General features: G+C 32.9%; 3 protein-coding genes across 4 annotated transcripts in view; 2 read left to right on the top strand and 1 right to left on the bottom strand.

Moving 5' to 3' along the window:
• The window catches only part of LOC132695763 (uncharacterized), a 124569-nt gene extending 111330 nt beyond the window's left edge, over positions 1–13239 (top strand). The window contains exons 5-7 of the mRNA XM_060660220.1: positions 927–1163; positions 5458–5642; positions 11730–13239. Coding sequence (XP_060516203.1) covers positions 927–1163; positions 5458–5642; positions 11730–11972 — 665 coding nt within the window. The 3' untranslated portion in view covers positions 11973–13239. The remainder of the gene's footprint in view (positions 1–926; positions 1164–5457; positions 5643–11729) is intronic.
• A 1265-nt stretch (positions 13240–14504) lies between these two features.
• On the bottom strand, positions 14505–16348 carry LOC132708718 (solute carrier family 41 member 1-like). The gene is made up of 2 exons (XM_060681247.1): positions 15980–16348; positions 14505–15929 (listed from the first exon to the last, which is right to left on the bottom strand). The coding sequence occupies exons 1-2, from the start codon at positions 16055–16057 to the stop codon at positions 14586–14588; spliced, it is 1422 nt and encodes a 473-aa protein (XP_060537230.1). The 5' UTR covers positions 16058–16348; the 3' UTR covers positions 14505–14585.
• Positions 16349–17208: 860 nt separating this feature from the next.
• LOC132708705 (solute carrier family 41 member 1-like) lies at positions 17209–20254 on the top strand. 2 transcript variants are annotated; one of them, XM_060681225.1, is made up of 5 exons: positions 17209–17429; positions 18219–18531; positions 18586–18765; positions 18825–19116; positions 19178–20254. In XM_060681225.1, exons 1-5 carry the CDS (start codon positions 17419–17421, stop codon positions 19879–19881), a joined length of 1500 nt encoding a protein of 499 aa, XP_060537208.1. In that variant the 5' UTR covers positions 17209–17418; the 3' UTR covers positions 19882–20254. The 2 variants fall into 2 exon arrangements, with proteins under 2 accessions (XP_060537208.1, XP_060537209.1); XM_060681226.1 differs by lacking the exon at positions 17209–17429 and adding an exon at positions 17654–17943.
• The last annotated feature ends 1392 nt before the right edge of the window (positions 20255–21646 follow it).

Below are 21646 nucleotides of genomic sequence, written 5' to 3'. Positions count from 1 at the left end.
ATATATATATATATATATATATATATATATATATATATATATATATATATATATATATATATATATATATATATATATATATATATATATATATATATATATATATATATATATATATATATATATATATATATATATATATATATATATATATATATATATATATATATATATATATATATATATATATATATATATATATATATATATATATATATATTCTCACGTATTGATTCACGGATGGAAAAATGTGATGACACTATACTCCGGGATATCATCCGTTCGCTCGTTGAACTCCGACTGGAATCCTGCATCCGACTGGAATTCTGCAAATCCTGCATCCGACTGGAATCCTGCAGACGTTTCGCCAAAATCTCACTTGGCATCTTCAATGCTCGCGCTGAGTGTTCGAAGTGTTTTCGGAGCGCGAGCATTGAAGATGCCAAGTGAGATTTTGGCCGAAACGTCTGCAGGATTCCAGTCGGATGCAGGATTTGCAGAATTCCAGTCGGATGCAGGATTCCAGTCGGAGTTCAACGAGCGAACGGATGATATCCCGGAGTATAGTGTCATCATATATATATATATATATATATATATATATATATATATATATATATATATATATATATATATATATATATATATATATATATATATATATATATATATGTTTATTTTCTGTAATAAAAGTCCTTAATTATTATTATTATTATCATGTCGATGGATTAAATCTAGTTTGGTTTGTTACGAGGCATTAACAAAATGTTTCATTTCATAATATTCTCGAAACTCGATTAAATGAGAGTTGATCGTCGAAAATATTTTAAATATTGATTTTGAATTTGAACTCGATTTTCCAATGAAGAATTGCCTTGTACTTTCGACATTTTCGCAATAGAAAAGGGTGAAATCGTCATTTCCAGTACCGCGAAGAGTGCTAAAGGACCAATACGAAGGTCGGTTGGAAGCGGACGAAACAGACTACGACCCAAACGAGAACGATGAGGACTTTGACGCATACGATACCGGAAATGAGTATATCAGAGAATCTGCAGCTTCACCAGCCGTTCCAAATCTCGAAAACGTCTCAAGAGATAATTTTACCAAGGATGCAGACGTAGGCATTTATCCGTCGGATAAATCGGACGGTCTGCATTTTGGTAAGTAATAGACATTACCCTCCTGACAGTGTAGGGGATTTAGTTCACCTGCAGTGTTCTATTGAACCGCGATCCATGTTAGGGGTGTGGAACAGCGAATTTTCGGGGGTGCAAATGGAAACGCGAGGGATTGGTTTCCGGTTAGTTATAGCCCAATTTTTTATTCGATAATGATTTTTGTCGGATGCGGATCGCGTTTTGTAGACGTTAATGACGTGCCTATTTTTTTACTCTTTGCCCCGGTTGTTGTAATACGGCCGTTTTTAACGAATGTCGCGTACAAAAACGTGGGAAAACCGGATAAAAAAACGAACGAAACCCTTAAATATCGAAAGAAAGAAAAAAAAAACACACGTTCCGGATCCGCGAATACTTTTATTCTTGTCTTGCAGTCCTTTTCATCGATCCTTCACTTACAGAAAGCCATAACTCTTTGTTCCATTTGGAAATCAAATTTTAAATAAACGTGTTTTCATTTGTTTTTACCCCCGTTCTTGTAGTATATGTCGTTTTTGATGTCTCAGTCATTTTTCTCAGGAAAGTCGGGGAAATATTTTACTTTCGGCGCTGCCGAAAAATAATCTTTGCTTTGTATCCGCGATCGGTCCTACAGATGTTTGTTTTGATATTGAAAATAAATGAGTTTAAGAGATTGTGTGTAGACAGAGTCTAAAAGGTCAATATTGAACGGCATTGTTCAATAAACACGTTAAGTGAGTTGAAAGGGTTGCCAAATGTCACATCAGAATGCACTTCGATTAGTGAAGTAACTACAGTGGCCTATTAAAACGGGCGGTTGATATAATTAGTACACGGGAAAAATAAATTACTGTAAATCGATAATGGTAAATGCTATTGCACCAGAAACGTATTTATAACATAGAATCTTATATTATTATATCTAATATTGTCGATAAATTAAATGCAAAAGTAGTTGAAGGAAAGATATGCTTATATAAATTTAATAAGTCAGTGATAATCAGTCAGACTTAAAATTCAATTTAGGGCAAATATTTAAAAATCTGCTATTTATTGCTCTATAACAAATATATATTTTATAATAAATCGGATCTCAAGTTGATTCCATTATAAAAAAAATATTATTTAATGTTTTGAACAGGCCTACACGCTGATGATATTCTCAGAAAACAAGGTAAAAAAGGCCAAAACTTCAAATACCTTACAATTTCATCAACTAAATAAAATACAGGATATATATATACATATATATATATATATATATATATATATATATATATATATATATATATATATATATATATATATATATATATATATATATATATATATATATATATATATATATATATATATATATATATATATATATATATATATATATATATATATATATATATATATATATATATATATATATATATAGATATAGTGAACTCGAAAGTTGCATCAAAATTGGTTCGCTGTATCCGAGGTTTACTAAAAGCAATAAATGACCTTTTGTACACATCTGACGTTTATCCGATGAATGGAGGTTATTACATAATATATAATATGATGTACGTTGGTTTTGTAAAAAAATGCCACGATATACTAGCATTTTTCTAGATGTCTACATGTATTATGTAATGTTTGAAAAATGAAAATTAATTATCATTCTATACAAAACAAGTAACAAGTGAAGAAGAACAAGTAAACAATATCTAAAAAAATAAACTAAAAGAAATACATGTATCCATGGTTTGTATGAGCCTGTTAGAAAAGTTGATATTACAATCAAATCTTTATTATTTTTTCCGTCATGTCTTTTACTGAAGGAACATTGATCATGGTCACTTCCTCATTAGCCTCTTCGTTTAGTTCATCTTCACTCAATTCTGTATTTGTTTCTGAAAAAAATTAAGTAAATCGGTCATTATTTTAACGTTACATTTCATGATATAGATACATGTTGACGCTAACTGGATAATTTCGTCTTGTGTCAAAGATTCGGTTGGAATAACTTAACCTAATCTCTGCTTCAAGGGCTTTCTGGGTGTCGGTATTTTCCTCGCCATTTTCAGGATCTCCTGAATGTTTTTTTAGTCATTCCTTTAGAGGCAATTCATCATCAGAGTCAAAATGATCTTCTGCTTCAAACAGTTTACAACAGTGTTTTTGCTAACTTCCTGCCAAGCACGGTGAATAAAATTTACAGCATCCAATAAGCTCACTGAAACCTCTTGTCCATCATCAATTGCTTCTATCATCTTTATCAGCAAAATCTTCCTAGTGACACTTCAGAGAATGGATTATGCCTTGGTCCATGGTCTGTAGCTTTGAACTGGCATTGGGTGGCATAAAAACCAGTTTGATTTAGTTCAACGGAACATTGGGATGTGTTGGAGAATTATCTACTAAAAGAATAATTTTTCTGTTCTTCTGCTTCAATTCTGTATCCCATTGGAGCAGCTCTTCGGTAAATAAGACAGATGTCATCCGCGCTTTGGATTAACTGGTTTGCTGATAACAAACAGCTTTCTATTTTCTGTTCCAGACATATTTGCAGTAACCAGAACTGTTATTCGAACCTTGGACAATTTTCCACCTGCACACTTTTCTCCTTGGAATTTCAATGTTTTATCAACGGTTAGTTTGTAGAAAAGGCAGGTCTCATCGGCGTTAAAAATATTGTCACTGTCATATTTTTTGCAAAGATCAGGCCAAACCGTTGTGAGCCAGTTATTAACAACATTCATATCAACTGATGCAGATTCACCAATAATTTTTCCTCCAGAGATACACTTTCTTTTCTTAAAAAGTTCAATCCAACTTCTGGAACACACAAAATTTCTTCCTTCTATTCTACTTCCCATTTCACTTGCTTTTTGCTGAAGAACTGGACCATAGGACGAGAGAATCCTATCTTTTTTTACAGGTAATGGAGACAGTTGACTTAGGCAAAATCATTTCACGACAAATATCACTTTGTTTCATACCACATTTAATTTTTTGTATAACATCGCATTTTTCTTTCAAAGTTAATGCTTTTCATTTTTGCTTCTCCATTTGAAGGTCTGTCATCAATATTCTCTACGAAATTTAAATCACAACTGGGATCAAAACAATAAGAAAACAAATAGATCTTAGTTTCAACGAAATTTAGTTCACTCTCTCCGAAAGTTCACTATATCTGGGTTCACTATAAACAGTAAAAAATTTACCTTTGTCTTATGAGACTTTTTGAGTATATTTCAAGAAGTGTTTATTATGACCGAATGTTCACAATAAACGGGTTTACTATATCCGAACTCCATTGTAGTTGCTTAATATAACAGTGAAATTGGAATAACTTTATCGAAAACTATGACCTAATATACAGTCAAATAAATGGTATGGATATTGTTCAATTAATAATGATAAATGCTATTTTTCAAAAAAGTATTTATAGTATCGAATATCATCGTATTGTTTATTGTTGAAAAAATATTGTTGATAAATTAAATTAAAATCAGTTAAAGGAAAGACACGATTATATGAATAAAAAAAATTTGTCAGCCTCAATCAGTCGGCATTAAAATCTAACTTAAATTTCGGAGAGGCTATTTTGTAATAATGTTTATTATTTTTTGTCCAATAACAATAATAAGTGCTTAAAAAGGTGCTAAAAAATATTAATATAATAAACCCTAACCCAACTACACCACCTACAGGCCTGCAGACAGTTGGTATTCTCAGAAAATAGTATAATGTCGTCAACTAAATAAAATAGTTGCTCAACAATGAAATTGGATTGACTCTATCTGAAAGTTTGATTTTAATTTTTTACGTATTAAAATTACTTATTATTATTATTACTATTTCCAAGTTCAATTCTTTCAATGAAACTAAAAAACATGTAAATGTAAATGTTTTACGTTTTCGTTGTTGCTTTTTTTTTGAAAAATCTGAATGACATTTTTGTAATTTGTGCTCAATGGTAAACTGAAACGGACCTGTCTGATAAAATCTCGTTTTGCGTCTTTCTCTAACTAGAAAGAAAACATAAATCAACGGGATATCGAAAGACGACGACCCCAGCGGCGGATAATTATTATTTAAAGGTCGTCACATAAAACTAAGCTTTTTTTGAGAGGGATACAAATATTTCTGCGTTAATACTGATACGACGGAAAAACATTTTTCAAATAAATTGGAGTTTTTGTCTTTCCTTTTCGTGCGTTCCAAATCTATCGATCGCACGACAAGTATACAGAATATTTTTGACAGCGTAGATAAACGAAATCAGTAATTGAAACAAGAAAAGAATTAACCGAGTAATGGATTTTGTTTTCAGAAATCCAAAAACGATACTTCCTGTATCTCATCATTAGCGTCGCCGTGGCTGTTCTGCTATTGATAAGTTTTCTAGTCGGACGATTTTTATTACAACGGCATCGAACGCAAAAGGAGGAGAAATTTTATGCGACCAGTATATCTGATCATACCCTCGCCAACGGTTTCACGGATGATATTAGTGAGGTTTGTAAACATTCACCCTTTAGCCCTAATACTGCCACTTTACGATAACATTGTTTTCGGTTCTATCGGAAAACCGTTGCTACCTGATAAACGCACTATTCGAAAAGGGTCCCCTCCTTTTGTTCCTAACCAATGAGGTTAGCGATTCTTTAAAAAATCTGACCCATATTTTTTTAAAGTAATTCAATTAAATGATTAAAAACTATTTCAAATTATTGACAATTTTCATTTCCATTACCGAAATATGCCAAGTTTGACCAATGAAACCCGTTTTCAGAATACTTTCAAAGAGTCAATATTACTAAAAGTTTTAATATGAACAAAAAAAAATTTTTTCCTCATAAAAATGCTAACTAATAAAATCTGCCATCGAACTCTATTTTGGTGTGATTATTGGATTTTTTCAAAATTAACATAAACGTATAGTGGGGGATGTTAATTGAGGGATGCCACAGTATCTCAGAATCCATACAAAAATCAAATAAAGTTAATGATAAAAAAAAACAAAAGAAAACTCTCTTGTAAAGCGATATATTACGAAAATATAATATAAAATATAAAAAATAAAATATTATATTATTATACATACTGGATATTTAAATTTGCCTAAGATAAGATATTTTTCAATTCCTGGCAACTCTCTACATACATATTTTATATAGTGAGTGATTTCAAGAAAAACGCTCACCCACGTCCATCAGAGTTTTTGTGCGCATTTTTTTAGTAAATAGAAAATATACAGAGTGCGTCAAAAAGTATATATAGATACCAAGTTCCTTTTATTAAATGGAACACCATTCATCGATTTTCGAATTCTGAGCAAAATTTCACGCATATTTCATGTAGCATACACTATACTCTATATAATTAATTTGGCTTATATCGTACCTTATTTTAAATTGTAAATCATCCAAATTTTGTAGTTTTTCTTATACACTTTTAAATGTCCCCAGAGGAAAAAATCCATCTGTCCGAGAAATACCATATTTAAATATTCGCGCACTTACTTTTTACAAAACGTTTGGATTCCTCCTGCGTCGGCTTTTGCTGGTCCGAACTTGCTGACGTTTCGCCAATCATCCTGCTGGCTTCTTCAGAGCTTCACTGAAACTGTCAGCAAGTTCGACTCAGCAAAAACCGACGCAAGAGGAATCTAGAAGTTTTGTAAAAAGTATTACAGTAGCCTGTGGAAGTTTCTTTGAAAAATTATTCACACACTTGTCGAGCACAATGATTTGGGAAACAAAACGCGAGAGCAATTTGAAGAAATTGTAAATAACGAGTTCCGGTAAGATTTTGATTAAACAAATATGGGCCAATTATTTTGTTATTCATTCGTGATTTTCTGTCATCCATCGGGGATTATTTGTACTGGTTTGTTTATCTGTATCTGACGATGACAAAAACGCTTTAAACTGCACATTTCATCATACTTTCACATAACTGTATGCTGCAGTCGGGATGTGGCCTTGTACGGTTGAGAATTTTCTTCTTTTAATACACGCAAAGCTGTTGGCTAAAACATTTGAAGCCACTTTATAAAATGCACGATGGGGATTATTCTCAACTTCTAATAAAATATTTAATCTGGTGTTATTAGCTTTTGGACGATCTGGATGCAGACGATCTTTGGCACCTATCAATTTTCTCTAAATTTGAATCATTGTGGATCTTGATATAGCTTTTTCTGGATATTTTGACTTAAACACATCACAAACCTCTTTTTGAGTTCTCGTTTTGTCTTCATCTCCAATAAAAATAAAAATTTCACTTTCATTACTGACTGTAATTGTAACAATTTAAAAACTTTGGTATTTAGCTGTCCATTTTAAAATTAATTAACATTCTGTTTTCTATTCTTTTTCTCGTAAAAAGTAAGAGATAGAATTCGAAAACGGATTTTAAAAAATGGTATTTCATTTGTATCGGATCATTTTCGTTCAATTCAATCCTGACTTTTAAATGAATTTGTCCCTTATTTTAGTAATTCACTGTATATATTATCCTATACTTCTTTACCGTTTCTGGCATATTTTGAATTTTATGTCAAAAGTGAAGTTTGTAAGTCTACGACGATTTCTCCGACTGAAAACGTCTTTGACCAGAGCGATCAAAAGGTAACAATGTCAAATGTAAAAAAATGGTATAAGGTTGAAGACTTTTTTCGAGGAACTAAAAAAATGCATTAATAGAACGAGTGTTCTATTTTAAAAACCAACAATTTGTATATATAACAATATCATATTTTTAAAGTAATTTCCCATAATAAACGAGACACTCAGAACTTGTATGGCCGTGTGATGCTTGTGCCAGTTGAAACGCGTAATGTATTTGTGATCGAATTTCATTTGTTTAACGTCACCAGTGAATCGCAAAAACTTAATAATTCAGTTTGGAAACTAAATTAATGTGTTGCCGTATGTAAGTTCGAATAGGTACCATAAAAACTAAACTTTATCTTAAAATGGCGACCCAATTTCCTGCGCAGACATTAAATATCTTATCTCAAAAATAAAACATAATAGTTGATGACAGAAGGAGCGGGATAAAACGAAAGTTTAAACTCAATAAATGTCGGGAATATCTTCATAAATCAACTTTTTGCATTCGATCCCGGGAAAAGATCGTTTTAGTTTAACCTTTGTCCCTAAAAGCTTTTATAAGACGATACGTTTGCCAGTCTCTTCGACTATGCAAAAAATGATATATTTTTTTAATGAAAAGTACGTGTTACTAACTTCAATGAGACATCGAACTGGATCCTGTGTTTAGTATTAGTTGGAGAATAAGAGGAAAGGAAAATATGAAAAGCTTAAATACAAATAACTTTGCGAGGACGCCCACACATTCAATAACGAGGCGGTTGGTTTTATTTTAACGAAACCATATCGGAAAAATCCCAGTAATGCCTTTTATTAAGTAGACTGCTACAACGTAATCTGTTCGGTGTACACAGGTCAGAGAAAAGCGGCTTAGCCGGGTAAGAAAGGCATCAAGCGCCATTTCACAACATTGTAAAAGCCACCAATCGTTATCTGTCGTGAATGGTTACTTTAAGAATACCTCGGCGAGGAAAATAAAAATTTTCGAAACAATCGCTATCGCATTTCAACGCAACGTTAATATAACGCAAGCAAAATGTGTAAAGCTAAGGGCATTCCGCAGTTCAATACTTCCGTTTAGTTATTGGGCAATTTATGTCGACTTCAGACGACAATTTGTCCGAGGCAAGCTTCGGCGCGAATTGCAAATAACATGAGAGTTAAAGACGGAACAAACGGGTTTAACACGACAATTGTTGTGTTAAACAAATTTAGGGACGATATTGGAAAAGCGATTTGTTTGCTTCAAGCGTGCAAAGACTAGCGCTTCCCGTAACAGACAAAAAAAATTCAAGGGTTTGTGGCTGGTCAACTCAACGCCCCGTAAAAGCCACGAATTTCACGCAATATTTTACATATTAGGCACTTGGGTGCATTTTTAAAAATTGTTTACAATTATTCACGGAAAAACAAACGCTCAATCGTGATTTTTATCAAAATCTTCGCTCGATATACGTTAATGGAGCCTACACCATTTACTCAACCAACATTATACATTTAAAACCGGAATAACCCGTCAACAAAATCCGTAATACAAACTCCGTGATTTAACATCGCGATAAAAAAAAGAAAAAATTGCCTCTATATTTTTGTTGACATCTACTGGAATGAAAATTCGATTTTCAGTCAATGAAATCTCTAGACAAACGGAAAAAAAAACTAATAATATTTATTGAAATACTAACATTTATGTTCAAAAACATACATTTTAATGCTGAACGTAACAAACGACCGTATTTAAAAAAGAGGAAAAAACAGAAAATAAAATATAATGAATAGTCAAAATATGTGTTAAAATTATCCATCTTCCAGCTGAGCGAAATAAACTACTGAAGCATTCAAAAACTACGCGTGGAGGAAACAGTACGCAAACAAAATGAAAAGCTAAATTTGAAGCACCAATCAAACCAAGAAAAATTTAAAAAAAAAGAAAAAATTGCCTCTATATATTTGTTGACATCTGCTAGAATGAAAATTCGATTTTCAGTCAAAGAAATCTCTCCACAAACGAAAAAAAAAACTAACAATATTTATTGAAATATGTTCAAAAACGTCCATTTTAAAGCTGAACTCAAGAAATGACAGAAGTATTTAAAAAAGAGAAAGAAATAGAAAATAAAATATAACGAAAAGCCAAAATATATGTTAAAATCAGTCATCTGTGAGCTGAAATAAACTACTGAAGCATTCAAAAATTACACGTGGAAGAAGCAGTAAGCAAACAAAATGAAAACCTAAATTTGAAGCACCAATAAAACAAAAACAAAAAGAAAAAACTGCCTCTATATTTTTGATCACATCTACTGGAATGAAAATTCGATTTTCAATCCACGAAATCTCTCGACAAACGAAAAAAAAAAACTAATAATATTTATTGAAATATGTTCAAAAAAGTCCATTTTAAAGCTGAACGCAACAAATGACCGAAGTATTTAAAAAAGAGAAAGAAACCGAGCATAAAATATTACGAAAAAACAAAATTTATGTTAAAATCAATTATCTGTGAGCTGAAATAAACTACCGAAGCATTCAAAAATTACACGTGGAAGAAACAATACGCAAACAAAATGAAAAGCTAAATTTGAACCAGCAATAAAACCAATAAAAATTGTAAAACAAAAAGAAAAAATTGCGTCTATATTTTTATTCACAACCACTGGAATGAAAATTTGATTTTCAGTCAATGAAATCTCTCGCCAAACGAAAAAAAAACTAATAATATTTATTGATATACTAACAATAGATGTTGAAAAACATCCATTTTAAAGCTGAACGCAACAAATGACCGAAGTATTTAAAAAAAGAGAAAGAAACCGAGCATAAAATATTACGAAAAAACAAAATTTATGTTAAAATCAATTATCTGTGAGCTGAAATAAACTACCGAAGCATTCAAAAATTACACGTGGAAGAAACAATACGCAAACAAAATGAAAAGCTAAATTTGAACCAGCAATAAAACCAATAAAACTTGTAAAACAAAAAGAAAAAATTGCCTCTATATTTTTGTTCACATCCACTGGAATGAAAATTTGAATTTCAGTCAATGAAATCTCTCGACAAACGAAAAAAAAAACTAATAATATTTATTGAAATACTAACAATAGATGTTGAAAAACATCCATTTTAAAGCTGAACGCAACAAATGAAAGAAGTATTAAAAACGAAAAAGAAACGAAAGATAAAATACAACGAAAAGTTAAAATATGTGCAAAAATCATCCATCGGTGAGCTGAAATAAACTACTCAACCATTCAAAAACTACTCGTGAAAGAAACAGCACGCAAACAAAATGAAAAGCCAAATTTGAAGCACCAAGCAAAACCAAGAAAAATTCTAAATCAAAACGAAAAAAATTGCCTCTATTATTTTTCTTGACATCCGCTGGAATGAAAATTCGATTTTCGACATAAACTACTGAAGCATTCAAAAACTACAAGTGGAAGAAACAGTAAGCAAACAAAATGAAAAGCCAAATTTGAAGTACCAACCGAACCAAGAAAAGTTTTAAAATCTCCCAAACTTATTTTTTATAAGCCGAAATTCCGCCCCCTTCTAAATTATAAAAAGTTGATAGATTCCGGGAAAAACTGACCGATAAATTACCGAACGAAATGAATAAGATGATTTAATGGCAAAAATTTTTGCCTCCCCTATGCGCGGCGAACTAAAACATCCAGACATTTTTCATTCTATTTCCGTTATTATTGACATATCCATCTTCGATATTTTTTTTAACAGGAAGTTACAATGCACCGCGTTGTCCGTAAATCCTGCGTTCTTTTCGATAAAAGAATATTTATCCCATTCTTTGCTTATAAAAGAAATATAGTTAATTTTAAAAAATAGATTCAGGGTATCCAATTTAAATCCATTAAAAAGACCATGACAAATTCTATGCAGGATTGTTGCTCTGCAAATAAACCCATAACTTCGATAAGACACCCCAGTACTGTACAGTAAATTTATGACAATAAAATTGTAGGTAGACGCAGACATAGATCTTCAAACTACGCTTCCCATGACAATACCATCTGTGACCGTTCATCCGGTTCCTATGGGTACCATTGCCGAAGTAGTAAGATACCCGCAGTACCCTGAGTATCCCACACATATGCATTCACACTCGCACACATTTCGAGGCTCTCAAGTTCCAGTGGTAGAAAACGATCCGGCTAGTAGGAGTAATATGAGGGATGCCAGCACCAGCCAGTACTACTATGGATGACCAGAGCATTCGGGGAGCGAGGCGGTTCCCCGAATATCCCAATCCCAATCTCAAGAAAAGAGGGGAAGCTCTTTCGGCTGTCCAGATCAACGCACGTACTGTTTCTAAATGTGATTTGCGTTGGTACTGTGATATTAAGTGAAAATGTTTATACAAGTCTACAAATTTTATACTTATAGGAAAAATTCGGATGGTAAAATCTCAATAATTATACCCGTGTGGGCGAAATTTATATATAGCCCATTTACGCTACCTATACAAAGAATGTACTGCTATGTCAACATGCAATGAAAACAAAATAAGATTTACGACCACACAACAAGCGGGTCAACTAGGGTGTAATGGACATTGAGGTTTTACATATCGGATTTTTTATAGAATAAGATTTGAAGCAATGACTGTATATTGTAATTTGATGTTAGAAGCGATTTTTGATATTGACTGTCTGCCATTTCTATAGAAAGATTTAATTTGCAGCCTTTTTTATACATTATGATAAGTTATTCTATTAGAAGCAATTAAATTATTGATTATTCGTAAGTTTCCCTTTGCTAATAACTTACAGAAGCAAGTTTTTGAGACTGTTTTACAATTAGACTATTAATAAACTAAGTTATTTTTCGGAAATCAAAGCCAAATTATATTGACCAGAACTTTGTTCTTTTTTCTGATGATCTATGTAAATAGTGTAAATTAGATACACAGGGTAAGAAGGAACGAGAACTAGAAATCTATCGTCATCATTTCAAATTGTTAAACCTAACCCGGTTGTTACTACCCTAAATGTATTAAGTAAATGTAACAAAGACAAACTTATATGAAGTCGCTATTAAGATAGTATAAATGTTATATTGTTACACATATATTACTTTAAAATACACACAATTTAAATATCTAATGTTGGAAATAAACATAATCTGTCTTTTTTTTTACTTAGAAATATGTGAATCTTCATAGATGTTAACAGTACCTTTGTTACTAGTAAACATAATGGATATACTTTCAGATTTTACCATCTTTTCAATGCCTATGCTGCCATCTATGAACCACTTTTCTAAGTACTTTATGAAATGAAACTAACAATTACCTCACTATTTTTTTTAAATCTGAAATTTATCCTTTGTGATTACTAGAAAATGTACGTTTCATTTTTTTGTATAAATGTTATATAACTCATATTTTAAATAAATGGTCTTTTGGTTCATTCAATTATTATTTATTAATAATCAAATTTTGAATATTAATATTAAATATTTCCAATGTGTTATAATTAATTATAGAGGCAAGGTGGAAAATTTCTTAAGTACAATACATATTAATAATAATAAATAAAAAATAAAATAATAATAATAATTTATTAATGATTTTTGATAACAATAAATTGGCTACCACCAATGGAAACCGAGCAATTAAAAAGAGTATAAACATTTGTATAGCAATGGCCACAAAGACTCATGAGGAATCTTCCCATTTGTATCCAAGCTCTGATGTAACAGTACGGTACAATAAATAACAAGAAAAACGTACCTTTTCTAAATCGTTTTGAGATGCTGGCATTCTCGGATGTTGTTTCCATGAGGATTATCAATAAACTATAGACTGATCCGTTTAATAACTTATCCCTGCAAAAATTTCAGTTGCCACCCGAGCACTGAAGTTGCTTAAAATATCATAAAAATGATCACTAAACTCAATTTTCTCTATTTTGTAAAAATTACTAAAATCGGAATTTCAAGATTAAAGGTAAAACCCCAAAAACTAACCAAAACATATTTGGTTTACGTGCTGCCATCTAGCGAGCCAGTCGGCAAAAACTTCATTTTGCTTTTTTATATAACGCATAGATGGCGCAGTGACATGGCGAAAATGGTTTTTGATTAAATACTGAAATTTTAATACATTTAACCGTAAACAGTCCGGAGAGTTTTGCGGCTTGTAGTCATAAGCAAATTAGAAACTTCGTCCTTTTTTCTGATTTATGTAAATATTGTAAATTGCATATATAGGGTAAAAGAGAATTAGAAAATCATTTTTGTCAACTGTTAAACCAAACCCGGTTGTTACTTCCCTAGATGTATTAAATAAAGGTAACAAGATAAAGCTTATATAAAGTGGCTGTCAAGATTGTACACTACTTCCAAAAACACACATTTTAAATACCTAATATTCGAAATTTAGAAATATCTGAATCCTCATAGATTTTACAGAACTTTTGTTCTAGTAAGCACAATGGATTCATGTTCCGATTTTACACTCCTTGATCAATCCTTATAAAGTGCAATTTTTTTTTTGTATAAATGTTATATGACTCGCATTTTAAATAATGTTCTTTTGGTTCATTGAATTTTACTCTCATTTATTTTTACTAATAACCAAATTTTGACTACTTGGGAAAATGATTTCCAATGTTTATCTAATTATATAAGCAAGGTGAAAAATGACTAATGTACAAGCGAAGACAATACATATTAATAATTAGATTGCATATGTTTTGTAAAAACAATTGGGAAACATACATTAAAAAGAAAAGGGTAAAATTATAATAGCATATTTATTGAACAATCATCATTTTTGATAACAGAAGATAACAATATCATTTTAAACCTAAAAATACTAATCCCCCACGTCACTATCTCGATCACCAATAAGATAAAGAAACTGAAAGGCAATACCCAACAACATGGTGCCCAACAGGTCACCTAAGGCCGTTAAATAAGGAATAGCAGAGTTGTCAGGATCGATTCCTGATTTCCACATGCTAAGAGTTAATACCTGTGCGCTATAGAGTAATAGAAACACCTGAAGTAAGGCGGCCATCAAATAGACAATCATGAAAATGAGGGTAAAAGAAGTATGACCTGCTTTAAGGTAACTAATAGTATAGGAAAATATGAGATGGCCTGGTATGACCATTAACATAAGCATTTGAGCTGTGCCCCCATGGCTGGTCTCTTTTTTATCACAGAATGCAGAGCAAGGGCTTATACAAACTTGCATATGGCTTGGCAGTTTCCCAGGTTTACCTCTCCTGTGCAATTCTGTTGAAATACGACTTGCTTGCACAGCAACGAGATTACCACCTACCCCATTAATCACTAATTGGAAAACTGCTACACCCTTATATTGTGAAACAGTAAAATCTAAAATCAAACCACCAACACTACTAATAATCATGGCCGTAATTACTGGACTCCACCCACTAAACAAAACTTTGTGAGTGTGTTCATTTTGACTAGCTATGTAAGACCATAAAGGTACTATAGATAATCCTAACACAATAAGACTTGGTGTCAACCACTTATACTGGTCCATGGAGTGATAAAAAATGGATGCAAACAATGACAAACAAGCCAAGGTTGTGAGATCACCTAAACTGGCAGCTATTGGAGTAGCCACATTGTCAGGGTTAATGTTCAGTCGCCGGGAAAACATAATGACACCAATCATAACTATACCCAAGACAAAACTAGCACCAAATGCTGTAACAATGCTGCTGGCACATAAGAGTAACGCATGTTTTATATTTATGACACCAGTAGGAACCCAGCCGAATACAACAGCAGCAACAGATGCTAGAAAACCAACAACTATAGCCTGACATAATATTAAAGCAAGATTTCCTGTAATTAAACTTAATTTTTGTTTTCGCGTGTCTAAATGGCCCAAATTTGCATGCGTGGAGAGCCTAGATGCTAAAGTCATTTCCAAATTTCCTTTAAGTCCTAGTAAAGCGGGTACAAGAATATATACTTCAGATATATTTTGGTATACTGGCCAATGCTGCACTTTATCCAACAATAAACTTGCTCCAACCATTCCAAATCCAGCAAGTAAGAAAGGTATAAACATTTGTATAGCGGTAGCCCACACCGACTCATCAGGAATTATCTCTTCATTTGCATCCACGCTCTGATTTAACAGTACACATGTGTCTGATGTGTACTGTTCATTATCATCCTAAGGTAATACAGGATAACTTAAAAACATTTATGTAGAATAAAACTTACCATGCCTTGCCCATCTTCAGACATTCTTTTATGACCTCCTATACGGCGTTTATAAATTTCTCTGCCTACTACATCCATTTTGTTTTCGTCGTTGAAAATAGCCTAACATTTTGAAAAATCTACGTGATCTAAATCTTTTTGAGCTGCTGGCATCCTCGGTTCTTGTTTCCACGTCGACTGTTTCTAAATAAACTAATTCGTTTGATTACGTTTCCCTGTTCCGTTCCTTATCAGCTTGTCACAACACTGTCAAAATTTCACATTTGATGGTACCATCCAAGGACTGAAATTGCTTAAAATATCACAAAAATGATCACTAAACTCCTTTTTGTCCATTTTGTAAAAATGACTAAAATCCGAATTTCCAGAATAATACTAAAACCCCTAGGAAATATATTTGGTATACGTGCTGCCATCTAGCGAACCAATCGGTGAAAACTTTATTTTGCTCTCTTGTTTAACCAATAGGTGGCGCAGTAATATCGTGAATATAGTTTTTCATGAAATGCTTAATTTTTTATACATTTTAACTCTAAACAGTTTGGAGGATTCTGCGACATGCTGTTATAAGTGGATTATTGCATTATAAAATATTGTTAAAAGTCAAACCTCTCTCTCTACCCCAAAAAATGTATTAATTTTGCTACTCAAGCTTTAGAAGAATAAAAAATATTCGTAGTATCTCTATTTAAATAACGAACGATGAATCGTTTTAACATATTAAAATGAAAACCTTTTGAAAACTAATGGTTTAGAACGAAGAAGTTCCATTGCAAAATTGATAATCATTCCTCACGCAATTTTTTAGAAAAAATGCTATTTGCCGACCAGAGGGATAATTCTGAAATTTGTTTTGTGTATCACTCTTCGCTGACCTTGCTTTAAATAATCAAGATTAATATCTTGACTATTATAAAACGCAAACCGTATATAATAATAATAATATGAGTGTACATACGTACTCATATGTTTAGTAATGGCTAATATCCTGTTTTGACACAAGTCGTAACAGCCTTTTTAGTAGATTAACGGTGCCAGAATTAATATTACAATCACGTACAATTTCGGAAGGAAGATGAGGGAGGATCTCGGATCCTAAAAACCAAATAAATAGTAACTCAAGGCCTGTGCATCATAGCAAAATTCATGGGGCCATTTGCGGGCGTAATGATATAATGACCATAATAACTTTAAGCTATTGCAGGCCAATTGCGCACCAACTAGTTCGAAGTAAGACATCCAATTGAAAGGTGTAAAAATACTCGCAAACTTTTGAGTGTCGCTTCCCTGCCATTCGACATCTGTACATATTTTGTTTTTCACCGGTAAACGTTCATTTTAGGTGGTGAAGTGCTGTGCGAATCTCTTTTAAATGTATATACACGCCAATTCTGCCTTCTGAAGATGACCACTTCCACCAGAAGTAAAAATATGTGCAGATGGACACAGGGTAAGCTACTACGGCATACAAAAATTAATAGAAACAAAAAAAATATATTCAATTTAATCTATTAATTTTTTATGAATTTTAAAAGAGATATTTTTTCCATGTATTAATACCTTGAGCTTGATTATTCATTAGTTCCACATCAAAAACGTGGCTCATACTGTCAAGAGTAATCGCATAGACATGCATTGAACTTAAATATATTTTTTGAGATGTTTCATTAATAAAGAAATAGTTTATTAGTATTAAAAAAAAATGAAATAAAAGTTTTATCGTGAAGTGTTCCCAAATATCCCATCTTATTAATTCCTCATGCACGTGCATCCCTTTAAAAGTCCGGGATTTTACGGGCACGTTTTGAATCAGACGATTCCCAGACGTCTGCACGACCCGTTTAAATCGATATTTGTTCAGTTTGTTATACGATGTAGTCGCGTAAACAATGTGCAAGCCGGTTGGCGAATTATTTCAATCAAACACTGTGTCCACGAACACCAAATAAATCTCTCCATCCGAGGTAGGTCACCTTTCTTATCATATTACGTATATTCTAGTAACGCATTGTTTGAATTACGCAAATTGATAAGAAACGATTTTTTAAATAAAACAAAACGGTCTAAAAATATCGACAAAATCACGGTAAGAATTTTTGTTTTCTTTATCGGAAAACTTCTGAAAAAAATTCTTGAAAAATCTAGCGTCGTTCTACTTCGAAGGAATTGTGCAACGATAGCTTCAAAACGTAAAACAGAATATATTAGGTTGGTTAAAAATTTGTATTCGATTATTTAGCAAAGAAAGCAATGGAGAAGCAATGGAGACCTGCAATTACATACAATTGGCAGACAAATTGTCGAAAACATCCGAATCCCAAAACGTTTTCCCCCATATCTCAATAGAGATGAAAGCAGTGGTCGCCACAACTGCACCAGACAATAATGAAAATGATAACGGCAGACTACCTGATATTGTCGTTGGTGCGACAATGTGCGAAGAGGACCAAATCCAAGAGACTTATTTTTCTATCGCTATACAAGTCTTTATACCATTCTTGGTCGCTGGTTTTGGCATGGTTTTTGCTGGATTGGTCCTAGATAAGATACAAGTTCGTCGACGCAGGACATAAGTTACGATTATTGCATTTGGAACTGTTTTCTAGCACTGGCCAGTTTTCGAAGAAATATCGGAATTGGTAATATTAATTCCTCCACTATTGGGTCTCAAGGGAAACCTAGAAATGACGCTTGCTTCGCGACTCTCCACGCAAGCAAATTTGGGCCATATGGACACAGGCAAACAAAAGATCAGTATTATCGTCGGAAATTTAAGTCTAATTCAGGTAAAAATGTTTTTACTATTGAAATATTTCCCGTAAATAATTTTGTAACGTGTTTTTAGTGTCAGGCGATTGTGGTCGGATTTCTGGGTGCCCTAGTTGCAGTAATAATGGGCGCTATTAAGAGTAACGAGGTTGAATTGGATCACGCTTACATTTTGTGCGCTAGTAGTCTAGTCACCGTATCGATCGCTAGTTTTGTACTTGGTTTGATAACTGCTGGGGTCATAGTGTTCAGCAGGCACTGTCACATCAATCCGGACAACGTAGCTACCCCTATAGCCGCTAGTTTGGGCGATATCACCTCTCTCACTCTACTATCTTGGGCATCAACCATTTTGTACGATTCTATAGGTGAAGAAAACGAGCTGCCTCAATTCATAAGCCATTTTGATGAGATTCATTGCTATTTTAGGCACGGAAGATTGGTTGGCACCTTTAATAATAGCTGGATACATCCTCGCAATCCCGTTATGGGTGTGGATAGCGAAAAGGAACCCGTTAACCCGCGATGTTCTCTTCAACGGTTGGACGCCAGTGGTGGGCGCTATGCTAATAAGTTCGATGGGCGGATTGATTTTGGATTTTATGGTAAATCGATTTAAGGGAATCGCGGTATTCCAACCAGTCATCAACGGAGTTGGAGGCAACCTGGTGGCGGTCCAGGCGAGTAGAATATCCACAGCGTTGCATAAACAAGCAGAATTGGGAGTATTAACGACGGATGAGGACGAGGACGAGACCGAAATTTTTATAACACCCGTCACTGGATTTTGCGGAAGCGACGGGCATGCGCGCACCACTAGAGTATTAATGACCATGGTCATACCGGGACATCTCATATTTATTTTCACCATCGACTATATCAAAGACGGGGAGACTTTGCTGAGTTCCCTTTTCATTTCAGTTTATTTACTAGCAGCTGTCATGCAGGTAGCCACTTTATTATACGTCGCGTATATAATGATACACTGGATGTGGAAGAGGAAAATCGATCCAGATAACTCAGCCATTCCATATCTTACCTCCATCGGTGATCTACTTGGTATTACTTTATTAGCGATCGCCTTCCAGTTTTTATATTTGGTATTCGACCACGATATCGAGACTGCTGATTAGACCTCTTAGTTGTTTTTTTTTTGTGATATGGAAGCTGCAAATTGTTTCATAATTAGACGTTTCGAGCGAATCACGTTACAAATTCCAATAATTTATTTTTAATAAAAAATTTCATTCTTAAAACGACCTGATTTGCTTTCACAGACCTACTCCTAGCATATCCTGCCTGTATTTTGACGTATTTTCTATATTTTCACTAAAGAATGAAATTGGTGACTTAAAAAAATCCGTCATTATTATTAGACAATGCACTGGCTTTCACAAAAACCTCTGTTCTCTAATATTAGGTCTAAATTGTGGAAAACTATAAATAACCACCTCTCACACTTAGAGAAAAATCAGATTTTTCCCGAAAATCAGAATGGATTTAAGCGGTACAATGGATGGCAGCACTGGCGAGAGCTACAGATGCTGGTCAAATCACTGTATTAGCATTGCTAGATGTTTCAAAAGCCTTAAACATCACAAAACATTCGTACTAGTTTTATATTATATAGGGTTATAGTGATCAGGCTTTACAATTCTTTAGAAATTGGTGGAAAGTTTCAGAAGAGCTGTCAATTAATTCCGCAGTTAATTTGCTTCGTTCTCGTCCAGCAATATACCATGATTTGGAAAATCTTAAATCAATATCATTAAGGCATTCTCTCATTCTGAACCCAAACAAATGTTGTTTAATAATATTTGGTCCAAAAATGCCGTTTCTTTTAAAAGAAAACAATATTGTAAAGGTACAATTATGCACTTGACAACACGCAGTGATACTGCTGCCGAAACGTTATATAAACAAAAAAATAAAAACAATGGAAGTTCGATAGTCTCTAGTATCTATTGAATCATTGCGACCACCTTCAAGTTAGCTATAAATATCGATAAGGAATTCATCTTTTGGAGTACATGACAACGATTTTGTAAGCCACATATTTTAAAAAGTTTGTTTAAATGTTTTCGACCTCCTTGTTAGGCAGCCCATAGTAAGAACACCAAATTACTAGACAATATTCTAATAATAATAATAGTAATAATAATAATAGTGTCTTTATTTCCGCAATATACGTTTTCCTGTAAAGCAGTGCTATAGAAAAAATGTATACGTACATACAATGTAGAAAATCGCGAAGTTGAGTGAGGGACTAGCCCCAGCACCATGCACTACTCAGCCGCGAACATCAATAATAAAATTATATAACATATTAGGCACAGCATACGTAAATTCTTTCAATTTTTAGTTTATAACACGTAAGAACTTCTCTGTACTAGTGATACCAATAGTTATTGCAGTGTCTGCTAAAATAATATTGAAAAATGTGACGTTAAATTTTACTGGAGCAAGAGATTTAAAATGGTCAGGAAGAGAGTTGTATAATTTGTCTATGTTGTATATAAAACTTCTCTCAAAAGGAAAAAGGAAGATCTATGACTATCTAGCGTTATTATATTATTATATATTTATATACATTATATATTTATAATATGTACACGGGACCTGAATATAATTGTATTATGCAAGTATGCCGCAGTTTTCTAAAACAATATTCGATGATGAAAACAAGCAAGATGTATTTTTCTTCTTTTGTCCATTTTCAACCAATGGAACGTGTTATATCCTTGCGTGATACCCTTTCAAATTTTTGAATTCAGCATATGAGACGAATACTTTCTGTATTTTGTTCTATTGTGCTGTCATTAAACAAGTACCGTAGACATAAACACCATAGTTGAATATACAGAGCACAAGGGAGTCACATTTTTAAAATTTGACAAC

The sequence above is a fragment of the Cylas formicarius genome, unplaced genomic scaffold (assembly GCF_029955315.1).
Source record: "Cylas formicarius isolate icCylForm1 unplaced genomic scaffold, icCylForm1.1 PGA_scaffold_12__32_contigs__length_19106922, whole genome shotgun sequence".
Lineage (NCBI taxonomy): Eukaryota > Metazoa > Arthropoda > Insecta > Coleoptera > Brentidae > Cylas > Cylas formicarius.
Note: the sequence above shows the minus strand (reverse complement) of the source record. Positions and strands in the feature narration are given on the sequence as shown.

Excerpts from the sequence above, each read along its gene's own strand:
- LOC132708718 (XM_060681247.1), bottom strand. The coding sequence starts at position 16,057 with ATGGATGTAGTAGGCAGAGAAATTTATAAACGCCGTATAGGAGGTCAT. Across the intron at positions 15,930-15,979 it reads CTGAAGATGGGCAAGGCATG|GATGATAATGAACAGTACAC; the intron begins GTAAGTTTTATT and ends GTATTACCTTAG.
- LOC132708705 (XM_060681225.1), top strand. Across the intron at positions 18,532-18,585 it reads TGGTCCTAGATAAGATACAA|CACTGGCCAGTTTTCGAAGA; the intron begins GTTCGTCGACGC and ends ACTGTTTTCTAG. Across the intron at positions 19,117-19,177 it reads CATTTTGTACGATTCTATAG|GCACGGAAGATTGGTTGGCA; the intron begins GTGAAGAAAACG and ends TTGCTATTTTAG.